The 18,607-nt window shown below is 37.1% G+C and overlaps 1 protein-coding gene across 1 annotated transcript in view; it reads left to right on the top strand.

Moving 5' to 3' along the window:
• Positions 1 to 334: 334 nt before the first annotated feature.
• micu1 (mitochondrial calcium uptake 1) overlaps positions 335 to 18,607 on the top strand; it is a 28,234-nt gene continuing 9,961 nt past the window's right edge. Inside the window, exons 1-5 of the mRNA XM_079249343.1 lie at positions 335 to 449; positions 5,137 to 5,301; positions 6,189 to 6,384; positions 8,735 to 8,897; positions 10,819 to 10,862. Of these exons, the coding sequence (XP_079105469.1) occupies positions 5,138 to 5,301; positions 6,189 to 6,384; positions 8,735 to 8,897; positions 10,819 to 10,862 (567 nt within the window). The 5' untranslated portion in view covers positions 335 to 449; position 5,137. The remainder of the gene's footprint in view (positions 450 to 5,136; positions 5,302 to 6,188; positions 6,385 to 8,734; positions 8,898 to 10,818; positions 10,863 to 18,607) is intronic.

Genomic DNA, 18,607 nt, shown 5'->3' with positions numbered 1-18,607 from the left:
TAATTTCATTCCCAAAATTCCACATTCCGGCTTGAATTGAACCCCAAACTGAGCCAAACTCATATCTGTCAGTCACTGTCGCCTTGACAACGCCAACAATGGAGTCTTGGTTGAAGCGTAGAGTTGTAGAGATATGCAAAACAATTGCCATTGTTTTGATTTTTCTTAACCAAAAATACTTTGCAGTGGTATGGGGTACAGTAAGTACTGTGTTGCAAAAAGGTTGAGAACTGCTGCTTTACACAGTACCTTGGTTCTCCATAGAAATGATGGTAGGCCGTCAGACGGCGAGGGGCGGGGCTACAGGGACGTCCCACCCTACTCACAGCTTCATGGTCAACACGGAACTGCTGGTAGCGCTCCATCTCTGCAGGGAGAAAAAGAGGTCTTATCGTATTCTGAAAAACTGAACACTTCATCATTTCTGGACTGAACTATTCGTCGTCAATGTGAGTAAACATATAGTTTAATTAAGTATAAAATAGCTTTCTAACGGAGCAATGTCAAAGTAGTGAGTGAAATCGCAGGACCCAGAGCTATCAGTTGTCATGTATCCCAACGCTAAGTAGCTAGCTAGCTAGCTAGCCTAGCCAGCTGTAGCTGTCCTGCGAAGCTGTTAACTGGCTGCTGGACTTTATAGCTAAGCATTAACACTAACAGCCAGGTGTACAACATATGAATTGATGAGGGAAATATAGATTATTACTGATTAGAACGTAGATAACCGTTAAAAGTGTATTACTGCTGACTCTTGTCAACATCCTGCTAAAACCAAAACATTGGGGTCCCTGTACGTCATTGGGGAAAGTTTAAGGGTTCACTTTTCAATTGCAGTTCGTAATAACGTTAACGTTAATCTAAGCATCATGTTTTTATTTTTATTCTTAACCTTTGTCAACGTTAGCTTGCGCTTGTCAGTGCTTATGACCCCGACTTATTTGCGGAAACTTGGGGATCAGCCATACCCCACAGGCAGAAGGAAAGTATCTTATTTATGCTTATCAGGAGGTGATTTTTGTGTGTGGTGCAAAGCTTACCAGTGATGACTTAACAATGAAGTACTTTTAACTGGAAATTTCATAGGGTGTCTTTGTCTATCAGTTTTTGGATTCCACTGGTTTTCATGAAACTGGGATACCAAATCTGCAAAGGCCATTGCATATTAATTCACCTTGTATTTAATTTAATGGCCTCTGTGTTTAAAAAGTGTGTGTCATCTTTATTGATTCTTAATAAGCACATTTCACGTTTGGGTCTATAAGATAAATATTCTTGTTGTGCTACAACAAATGGCTTTCTCATGAGTCACCACACTGTAAGAATGGACAGGCTTTATTATTGTACAAAAGCTGCCCAGTGTATATGGCCGTGAGGAAACTTTGGGGTAAAAATGCATGCTATGTGGTAATGGAACATTGCTAATTTTTATAACTTTTAGGTTGAAGTCAGTCACTTTGTGAGCAGTGTAAATCCTGACAGATCATTTTCTTAATCTATTTAGATCACAACAGTTTCTTCATTTGTGTTTTCCAACACACTAGATGGTTTATTATGTAAAATCATATGGAAAAATTGCTTCAGTGTGTCAGTAGGCATTTTCATATCATACTTAGAAAGTTTTTTGCTTTTTTTCTCTCTCTGAGGTTTTTTTTTTTTTTTTAACAAACTATGTGTCCACCTCCAGTCATCGCAGACTACTTTTAGGCAATTAAATCAATAAAATGGAACCAGCTTCTTTGTCAGTCTGTCGAGAAAAAAATCTTCTTACCTCCAAGAAATGTCCTTACTATCATTCTTTCCTTTCTTTTTCAGTGTGTAAATATTCTGTAACTACAAGCAGTCAGAGAGCACAGACCTCTGCCAAGCCATTGCATTTTTTCCTGTGATTGTAGGCTTTATGTTTGAGTAAGAAACTCTATTAGCAAAATTATCCCAATCACCCAATTGTAAAGAATCCTTAAAAACTTTCCAGTGGTGCTGAATGCTTGACCTCCACTTTGGTGGAGGTAATAAATACACACAGCTGCCTGAAGAAGATATTGATTCTGGTGCACTGTGCAATAACTGTCATGATATAGCTTGTGCACCAGCAAAATGGCTTCTCTTCTGATTATAAAATAATTAAATATGAGAAAATCAAGCTCCTTTGCAAGGTAACAGTCAGTAATTGTTGCTTTTGAGGTACAAAGGATGCCTTTTATGGACATATCTCATAGGCCACAGTTGGAAATTAATCTTAAAAAAAAAAAAAAAAAGATCTGGCTAGTAATAGACGGATAATAATTAAATTTGACACTCATGCAATTGTTCATAAATTTATTTGGTTTCTAAAATCTATCGGCCAAGCATTTCTATATTTTGTCTTTTGGAAGACTTTTTTCACTCATACCACACAAAATTAGGTCGGTCTGACCCTAAAATCCCTTTTCATTTGTGTTTCGCTTATTGCCCGTCTATATTTATTTTCTGTCTTGTGTAAAATACTTTCCCATTTGCTGTGATCTCAGTGGATTGTCACAATCTGACACAATTACCTCTAGACCTCTTTGTCTATTTTTATTGCTGTGATATTAAACAGTGGTTGTCACAGTCTTCTTTAGTCATTACTTGATTCAGCCACATTCCTGTACAATCTATTTCACTGTGCAAAATGTTGAATTTAAGGCAATCATAAGAGGCTTTTGCAGCAAAGTTGGCAGGTTAGTGTAGTTGCTTGCACTTAATATGACAAGTATGCCTCCTCATTGAGTGGACGTTATACTGCATATCTGTGAGTGCAAAAAGTGGTTTAGTGTCATGTGCATATAATCATAAGTGGATGCGTGTGAAGCCCTGTGTGGATAACTATCTACCAGACAGTTTGTTGTGAATACATGGACTTACCCTTGGTTTGTGATGTGGATGCTCTAAATTCCTCTTGCTGTTAATACCAGTTTTCTGTGCCTTCTTGAAAGTTGTCCTGCAAATGAGTGATATGAATTAGAATAACCATGTTTGAAAAGATCTTTTAAAACCTTACTGTCCCATTAAGAAATAAAGATGCCGCACCAAGAGTTCTTATTCTTCTTTTAAAGATTGTTTTTTACATTTCATAATCCCTTTATTGATCACACGTGTTTAATATATATTTTCTCTTTACACTCACAAAAGAAGACTTTACACATCAGAGAAAACTTTTCTGTAACTATTTTAATCCCCTCAAATATTGTTTCAATGATTGTGACAGACATAAAATACTTTAGCCTTATTTATTTTCTGCTGCTGGTAACTAAGATTGAAAGAAAAGAAGAAAAACACCTCTTTTTTTTGTCTTTCTGCATTTTGTGTCTTATTTTGGCTCCTCTGGCATATTTGTATGCATCTGATTGGTAAGAGATGAAGAAACTCTTCATCAATAAATATAAAACCTTTAACTATCACTTAGATCTCACATCATATACAGAGAAAAATATCTTAAGATGTTGCTCTTTTACTTCTGAAATGTAACTTATATGTAATATTTACTTTAAACAAATGCTATGTATTTAGTCCTTAACAGAGTAAAATGTTTTGAAGGCACAGTATATCAGAGCAAAGGGATTCTGCCCAAGCCTGTTGTTTAGAACATAACTATACTTTTAAATACCTAAAATACCTAAAATTTTCATTTACAAAGTTCTGTTGCATACGTTTTGTTCTTGCAGGATTATGTAAAATATTTGTTTGCAAAACTTTTACATGAAGTCGTCTGCAGCTCTATGGGAACAGTGTGCATGCTAATTGTTCTTTCAAGTCCTCTTTGTCATGGGCTGCTGGACACTCCAATTAGTATGTGCTGTGTCGTCTTTTTTCTTCCCGTTGAGTCCTTTTGACAGTTGGTGCCTGAATTGTTAATAGGACATCAAGTGTTGGTAGATTGAGGCCTTGGTGATTTGAACTCTTCTCTCCTGTAGTTTGAAAGGTGCACACATGGGAACTACAGATTCACACCAGTAGCCATCTGCTTAATTGTTAATCATCTTTCCGTGACACTTAGGAATTAAGTACTATTATTGTTTAAAATGAAGTTCTGGGGCTTAGCTGCACTCATGGAAATTTGTTTTGGCTTTCCTTTCTGCTGTGTGAAGATTCCAGGACATGTGTACTGATTGATTGTGGTTTTACTTGTTAGGTTTGAAGACCGAACTGTTCCTGGTGTTACCTTTTGAAATGCGTGTTTGTAGGTTTTTAGGCCGTGTTTTGATACTTGCTTCTATCTAAAGGTTTTATGAACTCTGATTCGCTGGGAAATTTGTTAGTGTAATGACTGTTATATGCTGGATTCATTATATTCACATCATACACTGTCAACTTTTATACTGTCGTACACTGTCAACTCTTTATTTGTAGCATAAACTATAAAGTTCAGTGAGATGAGTTCATATTGATTGAAGTAGTTCATTTAGTGATTTCTAAAGCTAAAGCCACAATTTTGTCATATAATCATATTGGATAATGTAGTTCTGAAGGAGAACTGGAGAATTCGTAAAAACGTGTATCAAAAGATGTTACTACAGGATGCGCCAATACATATTATTTAACTTTGAAAAACATCATTTGGAGCATCATGTTTGCAAAACTATATAATGAAAACAATCCTGAAAAACTCTTGTGAGATTTTAACTGGAAGAAAGTGTGAGGTGGATTTGAAATAAGCCGCTTAGTTTGACAACATTATTTAATTGTATGTTAATTCCTAAATAAGGAATTGTAAATATGAAGTGGTCAAAAATGGAATTATAAATAAAAAGTAATGAAAGTATTCAATTGAAAAAGAAATGCAGTTAAGCCCACATTTAAGAAGAGCATATGTATAATTTCAATATAGAATCATTTACAGAGAGAAAGAGCTACTAGAGGAGCTAAACTACTAACATTTCCAGTGAGTTGTCCTCAGCAGAGCACAATCTCAGCTGAGCATGTGCGGGCAGTTTCATGTGGTCCGTATGGGTTTGACATTCCTGTATTGTTTTCCACTGGAAGCTGGTGGTTGTGAAGCATACCAGTAGCTGGATTTACCGAAGCTGATTTTGTTTCTTACAAATCCACAAGTTGGTTTGCTGTGGGAAACAGAAATAATGAACCGTTTTTTTCATACCTTTGCTCTTCTTTCTATAGCATGTTCCGCTTGCGGGCATTGTCCGCAGTTTCAGTGGGATTGGTGCAGATGTCCCGTCATTACCACAGTGGAGCAGTACGAGGAACTGGCCGGAGAAGGCTGATGCTGGCAGCTCTGGCTGGGGTAACTGGTCTGTCCGCTAGCGCTGGACTTCTCTGGAAAAGGTACCATTGTGCTTCTTTATACTGCAGATTGTAATAAAAGCTTATTTGTACCAAGTTCAAAAATACTATATTTGTCTCCCACCTGCATGTCTCAAGCAGTTGGATTTTTAAATAGCGCTGTTATAGACAAATGACCCGCCCAGCTTGTAGCCTGCATCTTGCTCAATGTTAGCGAGAATAGTCTCTTCTCTTTGCTAAGTATATGTGGGAACAATTTAATATTAGCTATTAATTATTATCCTTTTAAACCTATGTTTGTGTAAATTTCCTTTCCTTTGGAAACACTTTTTGGAGAGTTGTCATATGTGATACACTAAGTGTCTTTAACAGCTTTTCCCTTCATTAGAAAAACAAATATCAACTGCACTCAAAGAAAATTGGGCACAACCAAGATTTAACTTTGATTCATCATTTTCCAATGTTTTTTAAGCAGTCCTTTAATAAGAGGGCTGGTGTTTAGCTAAAGCATAGTGTTAGAGAGGGTGCTAAAGGCAGAACCCTTTGGGAATAAAATGACTGGGCTGCAGGAGGCAGCATGATGGATGGTGCCTTAGGGCATTTTAGACTGATGGGATGAGACTGTTCCAGGCCTTCACCTTAGGCTTTATTGTCCTTGTGTCGCATTAAACTGAATTATTCAGCCTTACTGAGGCAAACACAGCTATTTATTATTATAATTCCAATTTTCAATTTACCCAGAAATATAGTCGAGGGGAAGTTAGTTATGGGTGTCCAGCTTTGAACTGCAAGGGCCTCAGTCCTCCAGATTTTAGATGTAGACAAATTGCTGATATAGACAAATTTATATAGATATAGAGAAAGAAAGAAAGAAAGAAAGAAAGAAAAATATAAAATATGATTATGCTTTCTTATCTGTTTAAAACCAGAGCATATGCTGATGCAGGACCCTCTGTTCAACACTCTGAGCAAATGGGTCGAGAAGAAGCTGATTTTGTAAAAGCTACAGACCCAGATATAGATTCAGAGAAATCGTTGGAGTCCAGCTGTGAAGATGACGATGGAAAAGATGAAGGTGGAGAGGGAAGAAAAAAGAAGCCACGCGTAGGATTCCGTGACCGCAAGGTAATCAATAAACAAAAACTTGCAACCATTCAGTCAGTCAAAAGTACGGTGGTTTGAAAGCCCCCCACCCCCAATCGATGTCCAATATGCAAATGCAAGTATATTTTGGCAGAATATTTACAGGAGCATGCAGAGGTGATCAGTGTGCATTCTTGATATCATAAACAATGGAAATGTACCAATTTGAGGATTTTATTGCTGGTACTTAGACTGAAGATGACAAAGGACAAACAGAAGATGAAACAAAAGTACTAGATGTAAAACCAGATGAATATTTAGCTTTAGTGTCTTATTAGTTAAGTAATGAGCATACGGGTTTTAAAAAAACAACTTCAATTTTTTAAAATTAAATGTGGGAGTTTTGTTCAGGTAAATCTGACTTATGGGTGTAGATGTTAAAATTGCACAGTCACCCCTGGCTCAGCAGCAGCCATAGTCAGTTGAAAGCATCGTGTCAGGAGAGCAAATTTATGTTCCCGGCATCCTTGAGTTCTCTACTAAAGAACTCTGTAGTATGTGTAGGGGAAAGTACTAACTTAAAACTTGGTCTTTAAAACACTGAACACTAAGTAAACATAAATAGTCGCCATCACCACCCCCCCCTTTTTTTTCTTTAAAAAAAGATAGTCAGGACATGCTGAAGTAAAATCAAATGCAAAGTTATACAGCAGCAAGGAACATTAACTTTTCATTAACATTTTGTGCATCGACCTTTTTCTTCTGAACTGATCACTTCTCTTGCAGACGCTGACTAACAATCTGCAAGAGGAAAATAGAAAGAAAATCATGTCCCAGTTGTGCATATTTGTGAAAGAGTTTATATAACTGATATATAACAAATGTGGCACTTTATTAAATGTTAATTGCTCGCTGTTCCGCCAAACTTTGTCATTTTTCAGCATGACTGTCATGTAAACTCTTACTGATACTGTGGAGCTAAATTTCTTACTGTGAATACTTAGTTGAGTAGATCACCGGATTTCTGAACAATTCAAGTTATTAAATTCAGTAAAAAATTATGAGGGCTGTCTCAGATATTTGAATCCTCAGGCAAGGAGTTTTATACTTGAATTGGTTTGCTGAATTTTTCTGTCATAATGAAGAAAGACCAGGTGATACCAGTTTCAAAACCTTATACATACTCTTTACAGTATCCAGATTTGTAAGTTTCCCTAAGCAGCTTCTAAGCCCTCATAATTAAAACATTTTATGTCCACAAAGTGGACGGCCAGAGGAAAATAGAGAAGTGTTTTCATCAAAGACATTTTGAGAAAGAAACAAAAAATGAGACAAAATCTCATAAAAAGAGCACTTTGCTAACTGTAAAGCATGAGCCAATAAATCGCGGTCTTTCATTACATCTAACTGGATGGAAAGATACAATCTGATACCAGTCGTATTATCTAAAGTGCTCAAATGTTTTTGGTTATTGTTGTTGAAAACCAAATGAAAAATCTTGCATGAAATAATAAAGTAATGCTTACTTTTTTCCTTTCAAGGTCAGGCCATCTGCTCCACATTTAACAGTATCTGAAATGTTCACAACCTTTTTACATGTGTTTAAAGATGCTTTCCTCTCCTGAGGTTACACTCCCTGTGATTTTCCAGTAGACTTTTTGGTTTGCTATCTGGGGAACCAGCACTAAACCATGTAATCAGGGATTCTGTAACTTTCTTTTGATTGTCAAACTAAACTTCATGACAGCCTCAGAAAGCAGAAGTGTAAAAGGCATTTGACGTTTTCCTCGGGGAGTTGCTGTTGTAGCTAAACATGACCAGTCTCTGTGAGTGAAATAACAACCTGTATGGATAAGCCCTTAAACACACAGCGCTCTGACAGTTTCCCAGCTATGCAGCATCTGTTGGAAATATTCTGCTGAAAAGCGGATGGTGTTATCCAAACAGACATCGAGATAGTTCATGCATGCAACAGAGCTGAATAAATAAGTTCTGTTTCCTAAAACAGTAAGACATCGCTAACGATGCCATGCAGTTTTATGTGCTGTATGTAGTGGCAGATTTGATAACCCTGCAGTCGTCCTTTAATTTAATCTGCCAATCAGAGTCTCCCTATAAACTCCAGACTTCCTGTTTTGATTATGTGGTATATCAGTAAAAAGGTCAATATACCTTGTCATCAGAGCTGACAATTTACTTTCCTCCACCTGCTGTAATCGGCCCTTCCCTCTGTCTACAATCTGAACTTTGCTTTTGAGAGGGGGAAAACAGTTGACACATAAACGATTGAAATCTCGCTGGGCCTTCAATCTTGCTGATGCTTATGTATATGAAACTTGTGCTCAAGCCTAATGTAGTTGTGTCACTAATGTGCTTCCTGTCTGCTTTGCAGGTGATGGAGTATGAGAACAGAATAAGGGCTTATTCAACTCCAGACAAGATTTTCCGTTACTTTGCCACACTGAAAGTCATCAGCGAGCATGGGGATGCTGAGGTTTACATGACACCCCAAGACTTCATACGCTCAATCACACCCAATGAGAAGCAACCCGAGAGTAAGTTTTCTTGCCCCCACTTGCATCACCGCTGCTTCATTTTTATTTGTAAAGATTGTTTTATTTACAACCACTGACATGTACCATTTATTTTTCTATTTTACTCCCTATTAATGTGAAGTTTTTGAGTAAATGTTAAATATAATCCTGCACTTGATCTAAAATGCATACTCCAATACAGCCTGAACATGTTGTACAGTATGTGACTGCTCTCTACATGGATGCAGGTTGTTTATGATCTCTGGAATTACCCATGCGAACACTTACTCCCTCCTCTGACCACCCAGCTCTAGTAACCCAAAACACTTATTTGGCAATTGTAGACTTTATGATGTGCCGGGGTATATTAATACAACGAAGTATGATAGTAGGGGGTGACTAAGCTGTCCAATCATGCCGAGTTGATCTGGGGCAGATTTTATATGTCATGCATAGAGGCAGCAAGAGATATTTGATCTTGAGCCATGGGAGGTGTGCATAGACTAGGCTGGGAGCTTAACTCAGCATAAATGTCTTCCAGCGCTACTCTTGTCATTATTATCCAACAACAAAATGGAGTTTTATTTCTGTGACAGTTTATTGGACAGCAATGCTTTAGTCTCAATCATAGACTTGAATACTCAGTGTGAGAGGTTTGTAACTTCTGTGTCATTCATTAAAAGTAAAAGACCCAAGACTGCAGTTAACACTTAATAGTGACTTATTCTGACCTGTCACGTTGATGCTGGCTTTCCTCCTCACCCTAGTCTTTTATCTGTTAATCATGTTGAAGGCTTGTAGCTCAACTCTCACTGGTCCTTTTACTCTTTTTTTTTTTTATTTATTTATTTTATTTTATTTTTTTATTTTATTTTTGTACTAGACAATCATCCCTCTCATCTTTAAGGCTGTGAGCCAAACCAGTCTAATTCTTAAAGAAATGACTGGAGACTCAGCTGATAACAAACTGATGCCTTAATCTGCTTCTCTATTTTATGCTCAGCAGATTTTTCTGGCTCACAGGTGATGAATTACCTCTAGAGGCTCACAGATCAAATAGATAGAAAAGCTGTACCTTATTTTAAAGATAGGAACCTTTGAAGATCAAAAAATAATAGAAATCCCCACAGTTAGGATTTCACATTTTCTTCTTCAGCTTAAGCTGAAATGATCATTTCCTGAGGTGAGTAAATGTGAGGGTGCAAACTATTTGACGAGGATGTTGCTGTGGAAATATTGACTTCTAAGTAAAACAGTTAGTTTATTTTAGAAATTGGCCCATAAAAAGTGTTTTTCTCTTTTTCCAGAATCAGCATTATGTAACGGCTTGGTCTAAATGAAATCCCACATCAAGAACTAACTGTATTCTGCAACAAATCAGCTGATGACGCTCGCATAGAGAATTATGACATTTGTTCATAAAGTGTGTTAAACTTGTAGAGCAGACCGAAGTGGAAGCTTATCATTTTTAAATGACCAATGTGGGACTCAGAGATGTGCTTATTTCTTATTTAAATGTTAGGGTTTTGTTGTTTTATTTAATTAAACCTAGTCAACTTTAATATTCATTGTGAATGATCATGTAAATAACTGTAAATACTTAATATTGTTGATCTTGGTTTGTGCTGCTTAGCGTGACCTATAAAAATGAATCCAAGCTTGAGAGTTGTGTCACAACGGATGATTATGACACTCAGAGCTGACTGCTGATGACTGTTAATGTTGAAGGACTGGCATAATGGAAATGGCTTGTTAATGGCTATTATTAATCTCCAGCATGATTACCAGAAGTTCAGTAATAACACAAAGTAAATATAATTTGTTCAACTTCATGATAGATATGAATCTGAGTGCCCTGTGCATTCAACTAGTTTGCCTTACATCCACTTTTATAGTATTTTAGTTTTAATATTCATATTTCTGTTGGTTGTCTCCACTGCAGACCTAGGCCTGGATCAGTTCATTGTGAAGCGCTATGATGGGAAGGTAAGAAACTTGTGTCCTTTATGTATAAAGGCTAGAGGATCGGGTTAGCAAACACAAAGGTCAGCAGCAGGAAATATGTAGTTACTTTGATGTTTAAGTGTTATCAGGTTTATTATTCATTTCAAAGTGATGTGGAAAAAAGTGTCTCAGAAAGTTGTGTTATAACAATATGCCATTAGCTTATTTCTTATCCCATTGCACTGCCTGCCAGTATGCCAGAGGGGCTTATTCACCAACACGACCAGTATGAAAAATGACTTAAGTATTGGTTTATTCAAAACACATTTTCTTCTCCACCCTAAATGCTTGTGGTGTCTGGCCATGTAGATTACTAGATTATTTTATTAACATCTACATTTACTTCTGAAGCCTTTGCTGCTCCAGTACAATGAAGATGTGTATGCACCTTGTGATGCTGAAAACAGAGATTTTCAATATGTTAAAATGGTATTACTTACTGTGGATAACACTTATAAACACTCACATGCAGAATGATTAACAATAAAAGATAAAAAAAAATACATCTGTAAATTTAACTGTGTAGCTGGGTCCTCCTTAACATCTGCCCGTGCACATTTCTTAGTTTTATGTATTCAGAAAAAAGTTTAAAGAGCAATGGACAGGGAATATGTTTCAGTACAAGACAGAATATTTGTGTATTTCTTAAAACATTCACTTTTTAAGCCTAGAAAAACTTGTTTTACACAAATATAAACTTGAGAGAAACTACTCTTTAGAATGAAGTAATTTTATCTCAACATAAAAAGGCATCAAATAGCTCATCATTATGATTAATACTTTCATGTTTTCATTGATATTGATTTTTGACCATTACTGCCCTAATAGATTCCAGTGAGCATTTTTCTTCCCCAGTAGCTGGTGGCCATTCTTATTCATTTCTTATTAGCTAATCATAAGTGTAATTATTTCACATTCATTGCTCATTAAAAAAAAAAAAAAATCAGCCCTGAGGTTGGTATGTGTCGGTACCTCATCTCCATATTGATAAAACCACACCAGGGGCAAGAGGCACAAGAGTCCATTTCTTTGTCAAGTTTCTCACTCTGTTTTCTCCATTTGCATTTTAGTTTCTTCAAGTCTGATATCTTGTGGCCAATTCTCCAAATGAACCAAAATATACTAATAAACGTATTTATGTAAACCATGACTGGACTAAATAAATTAAATGAAAATTAAAATAAACTTTAGATCACTTATATAAGCCTATTAATTAAATTGCTTGGGCTATATGCTAATGACAAATGAGTGAAAGATTTTGCCAAAATCTAAATTGTGCACTCCAGCTTTATGGTCCTTCTCTGCTTATGTAAATGTTGTCCTTATCTGTTGGCCACATGTTTCATTATTTGCCAAGCAAATCCCTGGACACATTGCTTTCTTTTTTTTTTTTCTTCTGTACTGCATTTATTTTTGGTTGTCTCTGGAGATTCTCCTGCCATGGCCAGAGGGGCATGAGTGCTGCCTAAATCCTCTTTGCCCAGAGACACATACGTCCTTCTACATTGGCTTAATGGGCTCTTTTAGCTAGTTAGAAGCAGAATGAACCATAACTATTGCCTGACAAATAGCCAATAAATCTAGATCACACTAAAAGGAAGACTGAGGAATTAACCTTGAATTTAACAGTCAACACATTTAACTCTGCAGCAGCAGTGGTGTGTAAATGTTAAAGTGGATGGATGTACAAGCTAAAGTTTTTGGTAAAAGAGTTCAGTACTGTGAGTATAACATGAAAGTTGTTTAAAAAGACATTTCCTCCCAAAACTAACTTATTTCCAGTATCAGAATGTATGGAAGACCTTCAGCCTTGTATGGTTGTCAGTATTGACACAAATTGTTTTTGTTCTCCTGTCTTTTAGAATTTTGTTGGTTTAGAGATCTTTCAGTGGGATTCTTTGTATGTAATTAAAAATTATTTCCCTGCATTTGTTCTCTGCTGATAATTGACTGCATCTCTGTGATTTCCCCTCCCACCATCATTAAGTGTGCATGCTTTTAGCTGTCATAGATGTTAATGTGACTTCATGTTGCCATTGTTAACTGTTGATTACTTTCCCGTGCTCTTATCAGCCATCAGCTCTCATTCCCAAATCAAGTAATCCCTCCATTTTCTCTCTCTTCTCTCCCTCATGACAAACCACGTTCCTCTACTCCCCATTTCTCAACATCCCCATCTTTTTTATTTGCCTCCTCCCCAAATCATTCCATGTACCCATCCCCTTTCTCCACCCATAAAATCCCTGTCCCACCTTCTCATCCCTGCCCCTTCTAATCCTCCTCTGTCTCCCTCCCTCCCTCGTCTCCTTGCCGTTCTGCCCTCCCTCCCTCTCTGCAGGACTTCTGGCAGGTATGGGGTGTGTGCCGAGCAGCATGTGTGCACCTGAATGAGAAACTGCACTTTGTAGCCACCACCTTTTACCTATTACTCCTCTATAATTTCTTCTACTTACACTAACATCTCTATCTTTTTTTTATAATACACCTCTGTGGTTGAAAAGGGCATAGTTGTTCACTTTTGTTAGTCCAGGGGAATGGCAAAATTTTTTTTTTTTCCTTGTTTTTTTTAATCACCTCTCAGGTTCTTCAGGTGTGAAGTCACTTTTAATTGTGGCATCTGTTACGTTTATGACCACTCTGGAAACAAAGCTAGTAACTGTAAATTTAATGTATACATTTTCTAAAAACAAATCATACACTGCTACCTAAGTGCAGTTGGAGGATGAAAGAAGAACAAAAGCACAACTAATGTATTCATAGATAATAATATGCAGGTTATAACAAGGTTATGTAAATTACTTTTTTAAATCTGCTGGTTAACAATTTAACCAAAGTCCGACAGCAAATTAAACTGAATGTAGTGTAATAGTTGTTTTGCAAGTTTAAACCTCAATTTTGTTAAGGGTGATGAAATGAGTTTATATTCATATGTGATTCATGTACTCAGTTAGAGCTGTTTGCATGGAAAAAAACATATTTGTTTAAGGAAAAATGCTTCTTTTGTTGTCAAGGACCTCCCCACTTCTGACCTTTCTGTTGCCTTCAAATATTTCAGTACTTGATTTACTCATATTACATAAATGTTCATTAATAGTGCCCTGGTTTCCAGTAAGACACTGATCTATGAATTTCATCTACTAAATGATTAACTCTGTAAGCAGGTCTGAATGCACCTGTCAATCAGAATCATAAAACGATAAGCCAAGCGCTGCAAAGGGCAGGTTAAAACCTGTTCACCATTAAAAGAATGGGGAGTGTCACAAATTGAAGTGAGCATACACCCCGGTGTGTATGTGCATTTATGTGAGAGGCTCAAACTCTGTATTGTTAGTTGACATTTGTTGGATATCTTCCAAGTGCCCTTTGTATAGCTTGTTGACAGTAGCTGTATGCTATACTTTCCATGCTGAATTATTAAGAGTGAAGACTTTGCCTTTACGGGATTATTAAATGCTGCAGCACTGCTACATAATTTACATGATCATAATCAGTCCCCAAAAGTTCAAATCCAGCTATGTTGAAACTTACATTATACAAAGAATATCGTGTTTTGAAAGCTGAGATATAAATAGCAGTTAAATTAAGTAATTTAGGTTATCGGCCAATCTTTAATAATAGCAGTGCTGTTCCCCTGCACTCTCTTTGGCTTGCTCTGCAAACACACCTTCTCCCTCTTGCTCTCATTTCTTCAACTAAATATCAGCTGTAGCTTCCCACATGCTTTGATGCTCTAGTTGTTTTCCCAGCATGCAACTGCTCTATTGCCTGCGCCTCAGAGAAAGTAATTGGTGGTGGCGCCTCCTATCTGCGCATGGTGGCATCACAGGGTGGGTTTGGACCGAGGAAATGGCTCTCTTAGCAAATGTCAGGCTGTTTTGGTGTGCTTGATAGCCTTCACAAATCCATCTTCTAGACTGTAAAGATGTTGATGCTGCATGATCTTTTGTAAAGCATGGTATACAGTTTCTAAAGGCAGGACTTGTTTGTACATCTACAATAAATGCAAACTGTTCTACAAGCTGTGGCCCTCTCTCTTTGCCACAGTCTTTTGTGTGTGTGTGTGTGTGTGTGTGTGTGTGTGTGTGTGTGTGTGTGTGTGTGTGTGTGTGTGCGTGTGATCTCTTATGATGGAGACTGCTCACCTGTCACTCAGAGAGAGTGTGTAGGAGGCTGCTCTGATGGATACAAGCCTCTTTTCACACCAACCGATTCCATGTTCACCCTTTCTGATTTCACAGGAAGCTCCCTGGGGCAGCCATTGGGACTGCTACTGCTCCGTTTTTCTAAATATTTTCACACCGTCTCCAATTCTCACATACTTTCTTTGACCTCTCTCTCTCTGTTTTGATGCTTATAAAAAGATATCGATATACACACGTGCTCTGAACACTTCAGATATGTGGCTCAGTCTCTCTTTGCTCCTCTAATTTCTCAGAGGTTGGTTGTCTGTAAGCCCGGCCACCTAATTTGGCCCTTCTTTCCTTTTATGAGGCAGATGCTGTTCTTCAATGAACAAGATTTATTTATTGAGTGTTCTAGATTAGAGACCATTTTTTGTGAAGTGCTGCCTGCATAATTGCACATTATGAGCAGCACACCTGCTTTGTGGTTACCCGTGGGACATGAGGTGGAAAGTTAGTAATTAATGCTTTATACATGCACACATACACACACACACACACACACACACCTGGCTGGCCACTTTCACACTGTGGTATCTTGCAACCCTGTTGTCAGACCCCGGTTGACACTGCCCACGAGTGTTTCGTGTGAATTCTGTTTTGGGTTTTTTTTTGTTGTTATTGTTTATTTATTTTTTTATTCTGCCTTCTAAAGTGATAATCCCTCAAGCTACCACATTTCACAAAGTGCCACAGAGGACCCTGGCCGATTCGTTTGGATGACAACATGCCCCATATCTTTCACTTATTCTACACTGACTGTCAAACTGCATACACACCCCTCTGATTCTTTTACTATTATGTGCATACTTTCCAGTTGACCAAAGTCTTTTGACTTGCATGTGCAAAGATGAGAGCCCCCTTGAAGGCAGGCATCACTCAAGCATGCTCTTACACAACACTGACACATAGACAAATCAAGTGGGAACTACTGCCTTCTCTTTTGAATGAGTTTTTCAGCAGATCTCAGCATAGACTCATAAATTTATCTCTTTTCTGTGGTACCCAGAGGATAAGGCCTACTAATATACTGTGATTGATAATCAAATCAAAGATACTTTATTCATCCCTGAGGGGCAATTCAAAGTTCAAGACAGCTCATCCAAGATTTGACAGATAGACATTTAACATTTATGACAGATAAACGGGTCCTAGCTGAGCTTAGGCCACGCAGCCAGTTTTACTGGCGCCGTGATTGTATAAGATCATGGAGTGTATGTTTTTACTCATTCTGCCATCGCTTACTTTCTTCTTTGCCCTAACAAGGCCAGTTGCGGGGTACTGGCATGCGGGTACAAGGATCTTATCTATAATAGCACTGCAGCCTGTACAGAGAAGACAAGTGTAAGCAGTTGTCATCTTACCAGCGAGATGTCTGGATACATGGAGATGGTGAGGTATTTTATCTAACGGGCTAGCAGTAGATCGGTGAGAGACATCAAGTTTTAGATATCTAGCAAAACAGTATGTCTTTAACAGCTGATGCCTGTTTACCATTACATAATAGTGCTGATTGCCAGAATAGAGTCTTTTCAAATATATTGCTATTGTGATATAATTCGTCACAACAGTTCTTTGTGGGTCATATTTTATACATTTGACTGGAATTAACAAGGAGTTAAATTTGATCAGAGATTTGCCCATCGGTTCAGTCAGGGAAAGTTGATTGAAGCTTTAGACATTTAAAAAAAAAAAAAAAAAAATCTAAAGAACATTTGATGCAGGTGAAGCATTTAACAACATTTGTGTGCTTCACAAGTCTTAATTCATCCATGTGAAATGAGCAGAAAGAAATGTGCCCCTTCACATGCACTCCCCTGGCTGTGCGTGGTTTGACTCGTACGGGACTATTTGTTTGTTTCCTTTTGAATTGAAATTTGGATGTAGGATCTAATTGGTTTCTTATTTGGCCTTGTGCAGTGTAAAAATTAGAAAAAACCTTTAACCCCATCTCTGTGTGGATAGGACACTCACACATTTCACTGTTCAGCCGCCAGCCCAGTGCAGCCAGCAGCTCTGTCAGCACACTGTTTCTGCCTCAGCTCACAAAATAGTGGTCTTGCGCAGTTTTCATCTGTATAATGCTGATGGACTTGGGCTTAACATCACTGACACGTGAAGAGACATATAAGCACATCATTTTCCTCAAGGTGGAGAATTATAAAGGCAACAGGCTCACATACAGATTATAAATTCACAGTTCACACTCATTGAAAGACACAAAAGAAAAAAGATGCCGGTTTACTTGAGTGGTGCAATAATTTATGTTTTCAGTTTTAAGAGATGTGTTTTTGGGGGAAAATGTTATTATCAATGTTCAATATTGACTCTAAGGTATTTCGGATTATTTTAGTAATTGCAGCAGTAGGTTAAAACGGTGTTATCTCCACTGGGGAGATTAATCTTTTTTTTTTTTTTTAATGAGGATGCTAGAGAAATGCAGTCATTAAGAATATTAGAGTGGTGGTTTTACACTTCAGTTGTAAAAGTGAACAAACAGAAGGCAGTGAAAACACAATAAGACTAATATTTTATCTTATATTTTGTAATTTATTTAGCAGGCCAAGTAGTCCAGTGATGCATACCTTTTTGCCAAGCAAAAATATTTGCTTGGATGATTAAGGATTAGTTGTGGAGTTTTAAATAGGTTCTTATGTATTTTGGATGGGTATCAAGTGTAATTGAGCATTCTGTTTTATTTAATGAACAAAGATTTATCTAGTCACTTTTAATACATATATTTGTGGAAGTGAAATGTTTTACAAACAAAATGACAACTCATAATAGTGATAGGAATAGCATGGCTGCAAGGAAAATGAAACTCTTCCCAAAAAAAGAGCTGATAACCATCTGTAGTTTACTAACTATTCACTGTTGACAGTCATTAAAATATACAAGATGCCAGTTTACTTGAGGGCTGCAATAATTTATGTTTTCAGTTTTAGGAGAAGTTTTTAAATACTGACTCTAAAGCTGTACTAAGGTTAAACGATAACCATCTGCAGTTTACTAATGGTCATTTGGTCGTGTTTGTTGACAGATAAGTCTTAAAATAGATTGTTTTGCTGCATGTGAGCCAAAAGGCTCCCCATGGCTGATGAAATAATGAGTTCTGATCTATATGAGCGAAGTTTAAACAAAAATATCTGATGATAAATGCATTTTAACAACTAATGGAAGTAGTGGACCGTGCAGCTACTTCAAACGTGCAGGTCTTGGTTAAAAAGCATTTATAGAGAGTTTAACATAGGTCAGGTCTGTATCTGTATTTAGATATCTGCTCAAAACCCATTTGTTCACTTTGGTATTTTTGCACAATGACTTGTTGATATTTTGATCAGATTTTTTTTTTTTTTTTTTAGTTTATTTCAATCGTTTTATTTAACAGTATTTTCAATTTTATGTGTTTCAAATGTTATTTTTTTTTAATAGTTTTGCACATTGTAGCACATTGGTCAACTGCATAATAAAGTTGCAGTATGACGAAACTCACCAAGTTCGATACAGAATAATTTGTCAAATCAGATTTTCTCAAATTTTCTAAAA

This window comes from Telmatherina bonti, assembly GCF_933228915.1.
Source record: "Telmatherina bonti genome assembly, chromosome: 11".
NCBI lineage: Eukaryota > Metazoa > Chordata > Actinopteri > Atheriniformes > Telmatherinidae > Telmatherina > Telmatherina bonti.
Note: the sequence above shows the minus strand (reverse complement) of the source record. Positions and strands in the feature narration are given on the sequence as shown.